The 16,677-nt window shown below is 44.4% G+C and overlaps 2 protein-coding genes across 5 annotated transcripts in view; one reads left to right on the top strand and one right to left on the bottom strand.

Moving 5' to 3' along the window:
- The window catches only part of LOC310750701 (uncharacterized protein), a 735,887-nt gene that overhangs the window by 434,177 nt on the left and 285,033 nt on the right, over nt 1–16,677 (bottom strand). The gene's annotated exons all lie outside the window — the stretch shown is intronic.
- The window catches only part of DPYSL2 (dihydropyrimidinase like 2), an 89,440-nt gene that overhangs the window by 22,786 nt on the left and 49,977 nt on the right, over nt 1–16,677 (top strand). For 2 of the 4 annotated variants that reach the window (XM_083588611.1, XM_083588612.1), the window contains exon 2: nt 14,893–14,981. In XM_083588611.1, coding sequence (XP_083444737.1) covers nt 14,893–14,981 — 89 coding nt within the window. Of the gene's footprint in view, nt 1–4,932; nt 5,500–14,892; nt 14,982–16,677 lie in introns of those variants that run through there. The other 2 variants (XM_083588614.1, XM_083588613.1) reach the window with 2 other exon arrangements.

Below are 16,677 nucleotides of genomic sequence, written 5' to 3'. Positions count from 1 at the left end.
ATAAATCAGGGGGGCCCGTGTCCAGGAGGATAAACATCTGCCAAAGTCCTTAGCCAGCTGGTTTTCTGCCTGGCATAAAACATACAAATATTTGCAAATATATCTTTAAGCTCATTTTAAAATACAGGCCTTGATCAGATGCCTCAATATAAAGACACTGAATATAGCTTGCCATTTATTATAATTCCTAAACAGCTGACTCCAGTTCTGGGTTTGGCAGTGCACGACAAACTTAGCATGATTAAATGGGTACTGGCCATGCAAGACAATGGGAAACAGGAATATGACACACTGATTTTGTGTTATCAAAATATATTTGAAGGACTTGGCTACTTACCAGGTGAACATACTATCCAAATAAATAAACAAACTACCATATTTTTTCGTGTATAAGACAATGCTTTTTCCTTTAAAAATTTAGTCCAAAATTGGAGTCTTCTTATACATGGATGGTGAATCTCAGGTGTTAGTGGGGCCCACTCCGTTGCTACGCTGGTTCTGGTGCTTTGAATAGTTAATAAAATACCAAAGTTGTTCTGTTTGATGTTTAAAATATTGATTTCTTAATTTGGGGTTCAAAAAAAATAGGGGTTGTCTTATAGACGGGGGCATCTTATACACAGAAAAATACGGTAATGTCCTCAGAGATCCATCCGTGCAGAAAAGTGCATTTTGCACTTTGTGACAAACTCAGAGAGAAGTTCTCAATAATGGGTTTTTTTACAGGTCATAAAGAAGATTGAGGAACCCACAGAATGGGTGATGCCAGAAGCCTTAAGGCCCTCAAGATTGAGTATTTCAAACTCCCCACTAGAGAGAAAATCATGGCACAATTTGCAAATGCTCACAGAGGACAACCCAAACACTTCACAGTCAATACCCCTTTGAGAGGTATTACTTTCTGTGACACCTATTTGATGTTGCTTCAGCAGCTGACATGTACTATAGAACCATACACATGATATATGAGCACACCGATGGAATTGACACTTCAATAGATGATATTGTGCAGTACTCTGTCAAAGGTGAACATGATCTAACACTTGGGAAGGTCTTAGATGCAGCAGGAAATTAAACTAAATAAAGAACATTGTGTTTTTGGGATCACTGAACAGACATTTTGGGGAGATGTTATCTCTACTAATGGGGTAAAACCTGACATAGAGAAGTTTTTATCCCATGACCCTAGTCCAAGAAGGATGTGGAATGGCTTCTGAGGTAGTTAGCGAACTAGTTCTTGTCTCAAGACATTGAACCTAAAACTATTACATTATGGTGTAGGGCAGGACTTCAGGTTGGCTCCAAGTATGAGGGGGTCCTTGACGATGTGCCTTCTGGGTCCTGTCCTATGTTGGTAACCTGGCCTGGCTGTGGGTTTTACTCGGCTGCTGAGCTGTCAATTCCCAGCGCAGGCAGTAGCCCAGGGGTCAACCATCTTTTGGGGCCTGTGGGCACATTTAAAATTTTGAGAAAGGGCTGTAGGGGCTAGTTAGGGTGTGTGTCATGACACAAAATGGCTGCTGTGAGGGTGTTGCAAAACACAAAATGTCTTCCACATCTAAAAGAGCAGAAAAAATGCCAGGATCACTTCCCCCTCCGCAAATCAGCAGGGGAAAAGTACCTCCATCCTAGAGTTGCCATATTCTGAAGAGCAAAAAAGAGGACACATTTGCTGGGGCGGGGTGAGTGCGTGCAGGAGCAGGAGTGGGTGCCAGGGTCATAGCTGTCAACGTTTTCCTTTTTTTTAAAGGGAAATTCCCTTAGTCCGAATAGGATTCCTCACAAGAAAAGGGAAAAGTTGACAGCTATGGCCAGGGTGTGTCCCAGGGCATGCCATGGGCAGGATGCGCACTGGAGGGTGCTGGGGAGGGATGCAGCAAAATTCGTGTATGCAAATTGTGGGGGAGAGAAAGAGAGACGGACACCACACACACACACACACACACACACTGCCACCCCCTCCCCTGTGTGTGCTTTCCCCTCCTCGCTACCTTGGACAACACTCTCACACAGGCACACACTCCCTCACAGTTAAACACACAGACACCGCACACACTGCCACGCCCCACATGCTTCCCCCGCCTTGCTATCTTGGGCAGCTTTGCAGCTGGGCCGCCCCAGCTGGAGGGCACTGGGGGGGGGGTGCTGCTGGCATAAGCCAAAGCAAACAGGAACTGAGCAGAGAGAGCAAACAGTCTCTCCTGTGTTTTTGAGGTGATATTTACTGAGACCACTTGTGGGTGTTATGGGGAGGTACTGGTAGGCACTCTGTTGCCCATGTGGTGACACAGTGATGACCGATGTATAAGCTGTTGGGCTTTGCTGGAGTGCTAGGTCTCCAGCAGTTCCCCAAAGGCCCAATGGGCCTTCTTTAAGTGGGAGGGCCCAGATCGTGGAACCCCCTACTTTACGAGTCCTGGTTGGCCTTGTCTTTAATGGGTCTTCAGTGTTTTGTTAAACAAGCATTGGGGGTTCATATATGTTCCCCCACGCTACTCACAGGAATTCTGTTTTACCCTGATCTTGAGTTTTAGTGGTATTTTATTTATTTCCCAATTATCTTGTGACTGAGCTGTCTGGCATAGTGCCTAATGGCAAGGTAAAAAACAAATTTGCAAATAGATAAACGAGAAACTTCTGTTTGTGATATGGTGAATACATAATGGCTCTGTCTGTAATGCTAAGCCATGGAATCAGCAAGCAAGCGTGCAGGTACGCAAGACAAAAATCCCAGCTGCTTTGCTGCTGCTGCTGTGGTACCCAAGATTAAGCCATAGTTTGACTTAGTTGTGTCCGAACTCAGGCTAATGGTTTGCCTTGTTCCAAAGAGACCATAAGCTGTAACCATGGTTTTTGTGTGCGTCTTACTGCTTTTTTTTTAAATTATGCACCCATAAAGATATCAGAGTAGCTATATGTAATCCCACTTTCAATACTTTTTGTGCCTGCAACACTTTCAGAAAGAACATATTACTTTGTTTTCAGTCAGTGTATGTCCCACCGTTGCCTGCTGAAATCCTGCAATTTTTACACCACAAATGTTCTGGTTAATCTTTTTGTCGTGCTTTTGTGGGAGTGTCCCTCCAGATGGCAATAATGTGGTATCAGTCAATGTCACAGAACAACTAATAAACCAGAATTATGTGTGGAAGCTCCAGAATAAATGTACCACTCAGTGGCAGAGCTTCACGTTCTGGCACTGGGGGGGGGGCAGAGAGCAGGCGGGGGCAGGGCTGGTGCGCGTCCCGGGGGCGTGGCACACCGCCTGTGGGGGCGAGCCGCAATGGCACCCCACCAGGATCGCACTGCAGGGCTTGGTGTGCTCCCCCTGCACTCCTCTTCCTCCGCCAGTGGTACCACTATGTTGCAGAATCTTGCAAGCAAAAACAAAACCACTAGTATGGAGGGCCCTGTTTTAAAATCATGATGATGATGATGATGATGATAATTTGCAGGCTTCCTACAAGCATCTGGTGGGCCACTGTGAGAACCAGGTCTGTTCTTGGCACTAGTAGGGAGTGGGTGGCACTGTGGTCTAAATCACTGAGCTTCTTACGCTTGCTGATCAGGTCGGCTGTTTCAGTCCATGCTCCTGCCAACCTGGCAGTTTGAAAGCATACCAGCACGAGTAGATAAATAGGTATTGCTGTGGTGGGAAGGTAAATGGGGTTTCCATGCGCTCTGGCACTTATTAGTGTTCCGTGGCACCATAGCAGTTTAGTCATGCTGACCACATGACCTGGAAAGCTGTCTGTGGACAAATGCCGGCTCCCTCAGCCGGAAGAGCTCCACACCATAAAGTCAAGTTTGACTGGACTTAACCGTCCAGGGGTCCCAAACTTTTACCTAGATAGTAAATTTTCCTATGTTTACTGAGTGTACTGGCCAAAACTTGATCATCAAAGGGCAATTAACATGCACGTGGGAACTGACCAGTCCAGATTCAAATTTGTAAGACACACTTTATTAAAACAATGCCTCGGCAGTGCATGAAACTGAAAGCAGACTGAAAGCATGTTCATGGATAATTGTATGTCGTTTCACAATAACTTGCAATTTCTATTTTGGAAGAGGCACAAACGTACGTTTTGGAGGGATGGGGAGAAAGTGCTAAAATTAAAAATTACGTAAGTGCACCAGTAAAGCTAGTATCAATCAAGGGAAAGAAATCGGAGGTTCGTCTAGTCTCGCTCCTTTTAACATCCTCCATCATGGCCAACGTCTTTCATGGGTGGATGCCATTTCCTGCTTCACAGAAAAAGCCAAACAATACCTTTGCAACCCTCCCCTCAAACTAACTGATCCAGCAGTTAGCAGCTGCGAATGCAAATGCAGCCAAGCGAATGCAGAAGCCGCTTCTCTCCTCCCCACGACAGCAAGGGATCAAAAGCATATACGCATTAGCCCTCTCTCTGCATATGTCTGGCTGGCAGAGAACAGGGCGTGGGCAGCAGCAGCAGCTCATCTGCAAGACTGCGGATATTCTCTCTCTCCTTCCTGCTGCACCAGGATGCAACTGAAACCAGCACTGGAGCAACCCTTGGAAGGGTACAGACGGAAATAAAATTGGCTCCTTTGCAGTATTTTTTATTTTATTAAAAAAGCCATCACCCGAAGGACAGGGATTTGGATGCATCCGTGCAAAGGAGATAAAGAGAAACCCCGCCCCCCGCCGCTTCCTTATTGGCAGCGCAGCCCAAAGGACGGCAGTGGCGGCGGCGGCGGCGTCCAGCCCGCTCCCTCGTTAGCGCGCCCTGCCTTCCAAGTCGCGGCGAGCCCGCCGAGGCTGCAGCCCGCTGCCGGTTGGCTCCTCCACTGCGCCACTTTGCATGTTGCCGCTCTGCTCGCTCCCCATTGCACGGCGGCGGGGCGGTATTTGCATGCGGCCGACGCCTGCGGCCAATCAGGGCCCCGCAGCCGGCCGGCCCCTCTCGTCTGTGGAGGACAGGGCGTGGCGCGGCGCGCAGGCGCGGCAGCACCTTCCTTGTGCTCGGGCTTTGATTGCTGCCGGAGAGGGCTCCTCTCTCTCTCTCTCTCTCTCTCTCTCTCTCTCTCTCTCTCTCTCTCTCTCTCTCCCCCGCCTCCTCCTCCTCCTCCTCGAGACTGGGCTGGGTTTGGAGCAGAGGGAAGAAAAGGCGTCGCACGGGGGGATCGCGGCTCCTTTCTCCTCCTTGCGATTTTTTTTTTGGGGTGGGCGGGTGTGCAAACGACACCGCTGCACGGTTGCTTTTCAAATATATATATATATGCTGCATCTGTACTTTTGAATATTATTTCTTGCAAGGAAGACAAGCGCAGCACTGTTTACGTGCCCTTTTCAGAAATACGAACAACACTTGCAATTTTTAAAGCAAACTAGCGCTTTTTCGGGGGGCACCTAACAGAATCTGCAGAAAGTAGGGGTTTTATTTATTACTATTTTTTTTTAAGAAAGGTTGCGTGGGACTTTGTTTCCCCGAGATGTCTTACCAAGGGAAGAAAAACATTCCACGCATCACGGTGAGTTGCAGGTTGTGGCGACGAGGGTGGCGCGTGGGAGGGCGATGTGGATCAAGCCCTTTGTGTGTGCATGAAGGGGGGAAGGCGGAGAGGCTTCTGCAAGCAGCGCGCTCAAAAAAGCCTTTGATGCCGCCGTCGAGATATCTGATGATAATAATAATGAACACGATGGGGAGGGAAGGAGGGGAAACCTGGTGCAAGCGGGGGAACAATGGTTGCCTTGAAGTTGCGTAGCGGATGCAAACGTGAAGAGCTTCCCTCCCCCCCCCCCCCGCGCTCTGTTATTTGTGGCCGCCAGAAAGATGCTTTTATCTTGCCATCCCCGGATGGTCACAAGCCGATTGCAGATTTTTCAGTGTACATGCCTGAAATAATAAAACTGGACACAGAAAGGGCAAGAGAGAGAGAGTTGTCCTGTGACTGTACGTTGTTTCATAAGCCCATGATAAATAGCTGCCCTTAGCGGTCTTGAAGGTCTGTTTTGTTCTTCCTTTAAAATACAGTTTTACGCATTCATTCTGCTTTGTTGGATGGTGGTGGAGAAATGGGGTCCGATGGGGTGACCCTCTTGGCAGCCAGGGTGGGCAGTTGGGTGGTCGACCTGAAGGTGCAGCCTCTGGTCGTGGTTGTGGCAGGCGAGCCAGTGGGTGTATTTTAAAAATTATAATGTCTTTTAAATTTTACTATATGAAGCGAAGATGGAGAAGAACGTGGTTGCGATGTTGGGAGCTTTGGCAAGTCTGCCCCACCCGCTGCCTTTTAGGGTGCTGGTGAAGGGAATGGTTGAGTGGTGGGCTTGGCTGGTGTCTTAAATTTCTCTTCTCCACCCTCCCTTTCCTGATCTCCCTCCAATTTCGCCCTCTTGATTCATACAAAGGAGGCAAATGGGAGCGGGTAGGGGCAAGGTTGGAAGACAAATCTAGGTCTTTTTCCTCCCACCCCACCCCTTGCAGGAAGTAATGGCGGTGATGGCTTGGGTGATTTGAGCAGAAAGGGGCTGGCCGCTTGGCTGTTCCTCCTTGCTGTCCCTCCCCAGCAAGGAAAAATTGGGAGTGGGCAAGGAAGTGAATAAATGGTTGGTACAGGAGCCCCTCACCCTCTGCAACATGCTTCCATTCTCCCGTCCACCCACCTTTCCCCATCTTTATCCAAGATGAAATAGGAGTCATTTCTCTTCTGGAAGGATTTCTCCCCACTTTGTCAGTCAGAATCTCCCCATGTTCATTCCTGCAGGGAATCCGAAGGGGGGCGGGCAGAAGAGAACAGTTACATAATAAAGTCCTAGTGTTCGTTATTGCAGGACCTGATTGCCATGCATGGATTTCTAGATGCAGGGGCACGAAATATGTACACAGCACAGTTGGATGCGATTGCAGTATATATATTAGTAGGAGATGCAGCTCACTTCTTAAATTAATACTATAATGTGCTCTAAGAAGCAAGAGGCTTAATTTCCTTCTCTTTCCTGTTACTTAAGTGACAACTAGACATGACTGGGACACATCTCATCATGCCAAACCGTTTTTCTTTGAGTATTAAAGCTGAGAGTTGTGAAGAAATTTTTAAGAATCCGAGCAAAATGTTGGGTTGGACAGCAGTCTCTCCCTCCCTCTCTGTTTACGTAACATGGCTCGTGTCAAAGAATCTTTTCAGTGAATTGGTATTTTCTCACCGACTCTTAAAATCTAAAGCCTTTAAAAAAATACATTGGAGCGACATTAAGGTTATACTCTAGCATGAGGCTGATAGCAATTCAGGCCTTCAGCTGTTTGGTACACTTGTTTTTTTCTGCAATGACAGCAGTGCTCTAAGATAAACGGGTGAAATGTATAAAGAGTCTGATCTAGTTTGTTTCAGTGTGTAAACCTAGAATAACTGCAGGGTTAATGGAGTGACAACAATGGAAAAGCACTGACCACGTGACTCTGCACAGAAGTGGATTTTGCCAGGAGCAACACTTCTGCATCCAACAGTTATTAGAAGGGTGGAATTATTAGGCCTGGATGGGGTTTGAAATTCATTTTGACTAGTGTCCTTCAACCTTCCAACTCTGCGATTCATTTTGTAACTCTTAACTTGCAATATGGGTAGTGATTTTATGTATTTATTTTTATCTTGTTCTTCCACATTCTTTCTCTGCTCTTTCTCCGGTCTTCTATACTCCTCTTTACAAAATGTACTTGTGGCACTCTTGGTGCAATCTACTTAATCTAAAGTCATGGCTCAGTTATCGGTTGCAACTCTCTGGTTGAAGGCCAGTGACCCAACCCCTTGAAACAAGACAAGTTTCAGTTAACCCAATCCTTTAGAAACTAGGGTCACATCCACAGTATACATTTACAGACCTTACAGAGCTACAATTCCTGGCACTCTTAACAAATGACAGTTCCCAGGATTCTCCATCACCGTTAAGCTGGTATAAGAGTTCTTTAAATGTATGGCATGGATGTGACTTAGCTCACGTATTCCACACTGTAGAGGGATCATAGGACTTCTTCAGAAGTGTGCATGCACACGAAAGCTCATACCAATAACAAACTTAGTTGGTCTCTAAGGTGCTACTGGAAGAAATAATTGCTTGATTTATCCTGAAGAAGAGCAGATTTAGCTCAAACACCTGAAGGGCTTTCACATAGAAGAGGCCAATGGCGTCTTTGCTGCCCCAGAAGGTAGGACAAACAAGATCATATGGGCCTATGTGACGTGAGATTTCTGTGTAACATTTTGGAGGAAAGGTAAATCATTTATGGGGTGGGGAGCTGACTGTCCCTCCCAGAAGGCCTTCAAGCAGAAACTGGGCATTTGCTGTGCTCTAGGTTTTGATTTCCTGTTAATGGCCTACCAGGCCCTCTTCTCCAAATGCCAAAGAAGGCCCCCTCCAATTCCTGTGATTCTCAGTCATAAGAACATAAGAAGAGTCAATCTTGGTGAGTTTCATAGGCACCTGTTTGTGGGTAAGTGTGCCTTAGAACTGCTGCTTAGCAGTGATGATGACAGCTCTTCTTGGCAAAAGTGTTGGGAATCCAAGTTTAATGTATAAGAGGTTGCCACCAACGGAACATTTCAGATGTCTACTTTGACGTGCGGACACATTTTGTGCTTAAAGATTCTCCATTTGCGATCACTTCCAAAAGTCTGGGTGTCATTTTTTGCGCCTGGGTGACGCTCAAGGATTACTAAAATGTATGTGCTTTGAAACCATGAAGTATATGTTAAGGATAGACCATATGTTAAGGAATTTAACAATGAAGAGTAGAGTGTTTTGAAAACTGAAGTATGGTACCAATATTTTTATTGTAAACAGCAAATTAAGCATGAATTAAGAATTTCTGCTAAAAATGTGATATTAACAATGTGCCACTTATGTGAAATGCGTATTAATTCATGCTTATCAAATTAATAAATAAAAAGTGTTGCCAGCCCCCCCCCCCCCAGTGGCGACTAGACATTGTTTTGGTGCCCACAACCCAGGTCCCAGAAGCCATTTGGCTCCTAGCTTTTCTACCCCAGTTTCTAACACTGCTTTCAGAGCAAGTTACAGTGCAAAGTTGAAGATGCATTCCAATGTGTGTGTCTGAGGCCCTATCTGCACTGTAATAGGGGCCAAGGTGGTGCTTGAATATGTGTTCCCTACTCCCCTGACAAAGCTACGGTTCTGAGAGTGGTTTAACAATCCCTTTTCCCAGATAACTGGGAATTGTAGCTCTGTGTGGGGAACAGGGATCTCCTAACAACTCTCAACACCCTTAATGAACTACAGTTCTCAGGATTCTTGGGGGGGGGGAAACCATGATGGTTTAAAGTGGTGAGATCCTGCTTTAAATGCAGATGGGGCCTGAATCTCTGCTGAAAAGAGACCTATGGCCTCTTGCATTTTCCACCTGCTCCATAGACTGACAACCCATCTACAGCAAGAGTGAGTAACCTGCGTCCCTCCAGATGATGCTCTGTGGTGTTCTTGGCAAATACAGCCCACTATCTATAGTGGTGGTCCCCAGATGTGGAAGTCCCTCCCTGTGAATATTGCGTGTCTCTCTAACACGAGTGTCTTTTCAGGGCCAGTTAAAGGCTTGCTTCCGCCCCTCCCCCAGGCCTTTGGCACATAGTGTTAATGATACCCACAAACTTCTGTCAGTGGTATTTTATGGTTTTAACAATGATTTCAGATTGTTTTGATGTTGTGGAATGATGATTGAAGGTCAAGAGATAAGAAAAATGATTGGATAATTACATAAGATGGACAGTCGCTAGTCATGTGACTCTTGACCACAAGATTGCCACTGTGCTGAGAGGATGGAGGAAGAGGTCCCAGTTTGATTGGAATAAGGCATGTGATTTCTTGCTCACGTGACTGGTTGTGAAAACTTGCTCTAAAGTAGAATAAGGCTTTTACAGCCTCTGGCGTATCAATTTTTATGTTGTTGTTCCTAGCCTAAAACCATAGGCTAGGATGTATGATTAGGCCAATGCCAAGGAAGTGGGTTTACTCCTTGTAGTTGGTCCTACCACTCTGGCTACCGATTGCAGCAGATCCCACCTAAATATTCTCTATATAACCACCATGGGTTATCTTTGGGTTTTCGTGTGAGGGTAAACCTAGATCCTTGGAGACTCAGGCAGAAGTTGAGCAAATAATAAAATATTTATTTTACAGAACAAAATTGATAAAATACAGGATGTGTCAGCTGATAAAGGTCTTTCAGCAAACAGTTAACTTATTCATCATTATACTAAACCTAGTAGGTGTTACTGGCTTCTAAACAAGGTAGTAAACACACAGTTGCTTAATTCAGTTATTACTCCTCATTTAGATGTTACAGGTTTCTAGACTAGATGGTAAATGCTCAGCTTATTTCCAGTTATTTTGCTTCAGTTTTTAGCTTAGTTGTTGTGTAGCTGTTACAGCTTAATACATTGGTTCTTAAACAAGGTGGAACTTTCTGTCAGTTTCCAACCTTTTCTCAATCCCACTCCTGAGGTACTTCCAGCAGTATAACAGACTCAGTGGATCACTACACCCCTCTTAACTGGTTTGGGAGTCTTTTCTTTCTAGAAGATCTCTCTCCTCCTGACTGACACGGGACCCAAGGAGACAGTATCCTCACAGCTTCTACTTCTCTAACTCAGCCCTCCAGTTAACTCCCATCTGAATACTCTCCCAAGATAGTATTTTTCTATCTAAGGTCAGAGGCTTCCTTCTCTGGCTACAGATAATTTCCTCAGAGTGGATGTTGCACGCATAGATCCGAACCAACTCTCCTTCTCTTCCACTTGCTCTCTCTTCAGCCTACCCTATCTGAACCCTCCCTCAGAAACGGCTCCTTTTATTTTCTCTCCCAAAGTGCTGGTCCACCTCCCTCTGACCAGCTGTCTTGGTAGCCGTCGGAGAGATGCTCCAGCCTCTGGTGGAATTCCAAGGCACTGCATCACCGGACTCTGGTCTGGCTCAGCTGCCTGTCACACTCCTCTTCTAATATCTCTTGGAAGCATAGCTCATTGTAAGGCGGCCAGCTTCCATGGAGGCAGCTTATACTGTTTCTCTGTTAGGAATAGACAGTTTCTTTGGTAAGACTAAAGATTGGACATGGGGGGGGGGCGTGTCTAAGAACTGAAGAAGATCCTGCTGGATCCAGCCAGGGGTCCATCTAGGCCAGCATCCTGCTCCCACAGTGGCCAGCCAGGTGGCTCCGGGAAGCCCACCATCAGGACGTGAGCACAACACCACTCTCCCCACTTGTGATTCCAGCGACTGATAATCAGAGGCATGTTGCCTCCAACAGGGGAGCTAGAACATCTGCAGAAACCTTGCATTCTTTCAAAGCTGCAATTCCATGTGTGCTTCTTGAGGCTAAGCCTTTAAAACTGAAGTGGAAAAATGTTTTATTTTATGTACTTATTCAACAAAATGTATATACCACTTTACTTTAAAAAGAAACAAAGCAAACCTTTAGAACGACAGCACAACTTCCCAGTAAACATGCATAGGTTTGGATTGTAATAGTTGCTTGAACCTTGCACATGAGCATTTATTTTAACCAGCCTGCTTTGTGTTGCTGCTCGCTTGATCTCCTGTTGTGCAGCTATTAGTTTCTCAGCAAAGACAATTAATCTGCACGGTTGCTTCTCTCTTCCTTTAAAAGCAGTTGAGTGTAGTCTCTTCATTTTTAAGATGCTGGGAGCAATTAATGGCCACAACGTTTGTTGCACATTAGTATGCTGTTTTATTTTTGGGATCCATTGTTAGAGATGCTAAATCAAAGATACTGGATCACACTTTCCCAGCCTGGTGCTCACCAGTTGTTTTAGACTGCAGCTGCGATCATCCTTGATGGGTTTTTAAAATAATAATTTTTTAATTAGTTTTTAATTACAGTCCAATAACAGCCTCATTATAACAATACCAACTTATAATACAATTATTAATACCAACCATTCAAGTAGCAAATTATATAATTTAGTTAAAGTGGCCCCCTGTGTGCTAGATTTGATGATTTCATAATTTTCTTTATTTCTGCATTCCAAAATCTTATTTGTTTTAAGTACATTCCAGTCATAATAATCCGTTATACAGCAACTGCAATATTAATAACTTCCATTCCTGCTGACACATTAAATTATTTATAAAACTTTAAGTGAGGAACTCAAACTATATCCTTGTTCTTCCTGTGTGTGGCAATTATTCTGTCCATGGTGTTTCGTCCTGTCCTTGTAAGATGTTATGTCTTTCTTTCCCCCAATTGTTGCTATTATCCATCATCTCATTGTTATTCCAGAAATTTCTCCATCGCTTTGTCTCGTGCTTCATTGTTTTGCACTGAGAACTTTAACAACAGCTGCAAAGTCGCTCTGTCCCAGTAAATAAACTGTTGCCACCATTTCCTCCCTCAGTCTGGGAAGAAGAGTGGTCTATCAGACTGCAGATGACTCAATAAAGAACCTTATCAGTTCCTTGGCAGCTCACAGACTCCTTTCATCCTTCCTTCCAGCTGAAGATATATCTTTCTAATTAAATTAAATTCCAAGTCCTCTTAGCATTACTCTGTTCACTTCATAGATAATAAAGGATGGGGAAGAGTCAGCTCTAAGTTTCCATCGCAAACCTTTTGCAAAATAGAGCTTCCCTCCCAAAATAGAGAAACCGTAGGCTCCCCTTCCCCTCCCACCGTCTTTTGCACTGAATGAAGTCTTATCTCAAATTCAAACCTTGAAGTCCTTGCAGTTGGTTTGTTCCGCAGTTCTTCCAGTTTGTTCTTCCAGTACTTTATTCCAATGAAGCTCTAATTAATAGGAGAACCTCAGCTTCTTAATAGTGGCATTGAAGGGTTTTCATCAGGCAAAGTGCTTTTACACTCAGCACCTCCCTGCCCCCCCACATTCGATGCAGGAGCGAGAGCCAGGTGCCAAGATAAACTGCAAGTGAAGCCAGTTCCCCCCATCCCTGGAGGGAATTTGCAAAGATGATTTACCCTCAGTCATCCTTGTTTTTCCTTTGCCTACGATCTCCTGCTGTTGTGGGACTGCCTCCATTAAGGCAGAGCGGAACCGGATGGTTGGCTGTGGTGACTGGTAGGGATGGGTGCCATATTGATAAAACGTCCAAAATTGTTTGGAAGTCCACATCATGATACTGGTTTCATAATATTTGACATGGTGATATATTGCAAATCACAATGTGTGTGTGCGCGCTACGCAGCTTTTACTGTCCCTGGCCATTGGGCATGCTAGCTGGGGCTGAGAAGGGTTGGGAGTCCAGCAAGGGTGGAGGAATTGGAAGTTCTGACAACCAGGCAGGGAAACTGACCCATTTTTGTATGCACTGCTTGAAATTGTGGCCAAGTGATTGCCAGTCCTTGCAAACTCTTTTATTTGGTTTCCCTTATTGGGTTTCCCTGAGAAATTTGATTCCATTCACATTTAAAGGTGAATCTACCTAATTTGCACTTTCTGAAACAACGCGAACACTGAAACATAGTCATCCATCAAAATCGGCATTTCCCCACATTTTGCAATGCAATTCTCTAGCCCAGGAATGAGTACAAAAATGCATACACTGGGGGAAAGTGTGCATAAAAATGCATATTTTTTTGTGTGTAGAAAAGTGCATCCTATTATGGGAAATTGCTTTGCAAAAATGTCTGTATTAGGCAAAATTGCATAAAAAATGTGTCTGTCTGGCTAAAATAGCACTACAATGCTGATGAGTTTTCATGGATATTCTTTTTATTTAAAAATACTGTAAGCTGACATGGAAATGTGGTGAACTGCACTTAAGACTGAAAAAAGGAGAAATTCAGGTGGAATCTACACACATATAAAAACAGTTCTGAAAATGCTTTTTAAAAGTGTTCTTAAAAACACATTGAATTTTCCATAAGGCTCACCAATGCCATCTAGTGTCACATTGTATATTGCACATAAAACACACTTTAAACGGTTTATTTGCAGCTGTATAGTCTTCAGAAAAATCAGAACTGACAGGCTCCACCATTCCTACTCACACTTGAAATAGATGGGCGTGGCTTGAGCGAAACAGCCTCAAAAGACATAAGGGGAGGCCTGTGAACCTGTGGTTCACTGCCACAGATCTGGAGGGTCACATGCTTGCCATCTACAGTGGACAGGATGCAAATAAACATGTCTTCCTTAACACACTTGTTTCAGTGTGGGGTGTGCTGGCTTCAATACTAGTGCAGGATAAACGCTTCTGTTTCTACTATTAAAACATTTTGATCTGGTTGAAATGTAGTCACTCTGGCTTTCAGCTTCCCTGTCCCTCCCTTCTCCTGCTTAACTTGTGACTGTGGATGTGTTTTCATTGGACTGTACAGTAGCTGCCTAAGAGGGGAGAAAATATCTCCTGAATTGAAACCTTTCTAGCACTGAGCTGAAAGGACTTGTTTGTGTTGGAAATCCCATGGCAACAGACTTTTGGTCAGTTTCCTTACTTGCCGTTGACTCAGTGCAAACCCAAGTGAAGTAACCTCTATGGTGTCTTTAGGCAGCTAAGCTTGCAGCTAAATTAAAAATAAGGCTTTTTGGAAAGCCTCATCTAAAGCATGTTGCTCCGCTGTAGCCAAATCTTGGAAAGACTTTAATTGGTGGTGGATGCTGTTTAATAAACAGATATACAAACTCTGTCTGTGTAACCTAATTTTTACTGTTTTTCAGTTGTCACATTGACGAAAGGTTCTGTGGTTCTGAAGCATCATTTCATCTTTCCAGTTGAAAGTGTTGTAGCTGACTTGTTTATATGAAACAGCCTTTGAATAATTCAAAGAGAGATCCTGCCGCAGCTTTTTAATTGTACTGTACACTTTACACTGTACACTTTTTAATTTAACTGTACACTTGTCTTCCAATAATTAAGCATTGTTTGATGTCTCTTTGTTTCAGAGTGATCGTCTTTTGATCAAGGGTGGTAAAATTGTTAATGATGACCAGTCTTTCTATGCAGACATTTACATGGAAGATGGCTTGATAAAGTAAGTACCCAGTAATATTTTTTTTGGAGTGGGGTTGCATATCAGAAATGTAAAATCTCATAAAAGAAATTGCAGAGGACAACTCAGCAAGGCTTTTGTGTTTTTGTTTTTAAAACCTTAGCTGGTGATCGTAGGGTCCGGGTAGGTTTATGTTGGGAGAGTCATTTGTTAGATAATTGGGTTCTGAACCATATAATGCTTTAAAGGTCAAAACTGGCAGCTTTCTGGGGTTGTCTAAAAACTGGGCATAGGGTTCCATTCTCCTAAGAAGCTACCTAAGAACCACCTTGCCTTTAGGGAAGTGGAGAGAGAGAAAGGGCATAACACCTTGGAGAGCTGCCCAGTATCTGACTCTTGGTGTTCTAGCTGAGGTGGCCTCTCTCCCAACATTTCTCTCTCATTTGAGGACTCATTTCTTACTTTGTTTTATTTTTTTACCATATTCTTGAATGTGACCCACCTTGGATTAAGCTGTAGCTTGGTGGTAGGTCCCGATCCATCAGCTGAAGCTCTAGAGCAGCCTTCATTCAACCTTGAGTTGTTGGGATACAACCCCATTGTCCTCAGCCAGCATGTGCAAAGGTTAGGGGTAGTGGAGTCTGCAGTTCACTGGAGTCTGGGGACCAAGAAGTTTTCTTTAGGATCTTGGGCAGAGCGTTTCCCATCACTTGTTCCCAGAACTCCTTTAATTTGTCCTTCTCCAACCTGGTGCCAGAGAGTGTGGTTGTTCTGTCTGGGGCTGATGGGAATTGTAGTCCTCAGCATATGTGGAGGCACCAAGTTGCAGGAAGGCTTCTTTAACTGGAGATGCTAGCAACTGAATCTGAAAGCCTTTGTGTGGAAAGCATTTGCTGTGCCACTCTGATCCCTTCCTACTGCTCTGAGTGTGCTTTTGGGTGTTTCCCTTTCTCCTAAGCATTTTTGGCTTCGGTGTCCACATAATAATAATAATAATAATAATAATAATAATAATAATAATACTATTTTTGTTCTCTAGTGTTATCTGCAAACTCATCCCCTCATCGACAGTAGCTTTGCCTACTTTAGTTTCTGAGCTATAGGTTGTCAGTGGAACAAGCTTTTTAGGCTACAATCTGGTGCACACTTACACTAAGCTCAGTGGGACTTACTTGTGAGTAAGCATGCATAGGATGGCACTGTTGAAGTAGGGCTGGGAGCCCCACCTCAAATCCATTGGATCCAGCAGGGTGATTCTGACAATGTCGGATCCAGGTTTTAAGAGAGTTTCTTCCAGCACATACTTTCTGACATAATAAAAACATGTTCCAGACTTCCTTGGAATAAAATTTTCTTTGCGTAGGAGAAAGGAGGGAACATGGATACACATCTTGGCTACATGCTCAACACATCTGTTCTTTTACTCAGAATTTAAAGTAAGAGTAGTCAGTGACAGACATGTAATTATAATATCACACACACACACACACACACACACCCCCCGCAACAACAACAACTTTAAAATATGAGCAAATTAGTTCGCAGCAGAAGTTTGGTAGCAACTGTCTAGGTAGGTTTAATATGCTTCTTGGATGAAAAGACCTGAAAGGTTTCAAGTCATTTTCAGAAAGTTCTAAGTTTCTCCTATACCCCGGGGCCTGGGGGCCACATTACCTTCTAGGGAACCTTTCAGGGACCACATGATGGTGGTGGGTGGGGCCAGAGGAAAAAGTGGGTG

This window comes from Podarcis filfolensis, assembly GCF_964270895.1.
Source record: "Podarcis filfolensis genome assembly, chromosome: 15".
Taxonomy (NCBI): Eukaryota; Metazoa; Chordata; class Lepidosauria; order Squamata; family Lacertidae; genus Podarcis; species Podarcis filfolensis.
The sequence above is the reverse complement of the archived record's forward strand: the minus strand, read 5'-3'. Positions and strand labels throughout refer to the sequence as shown.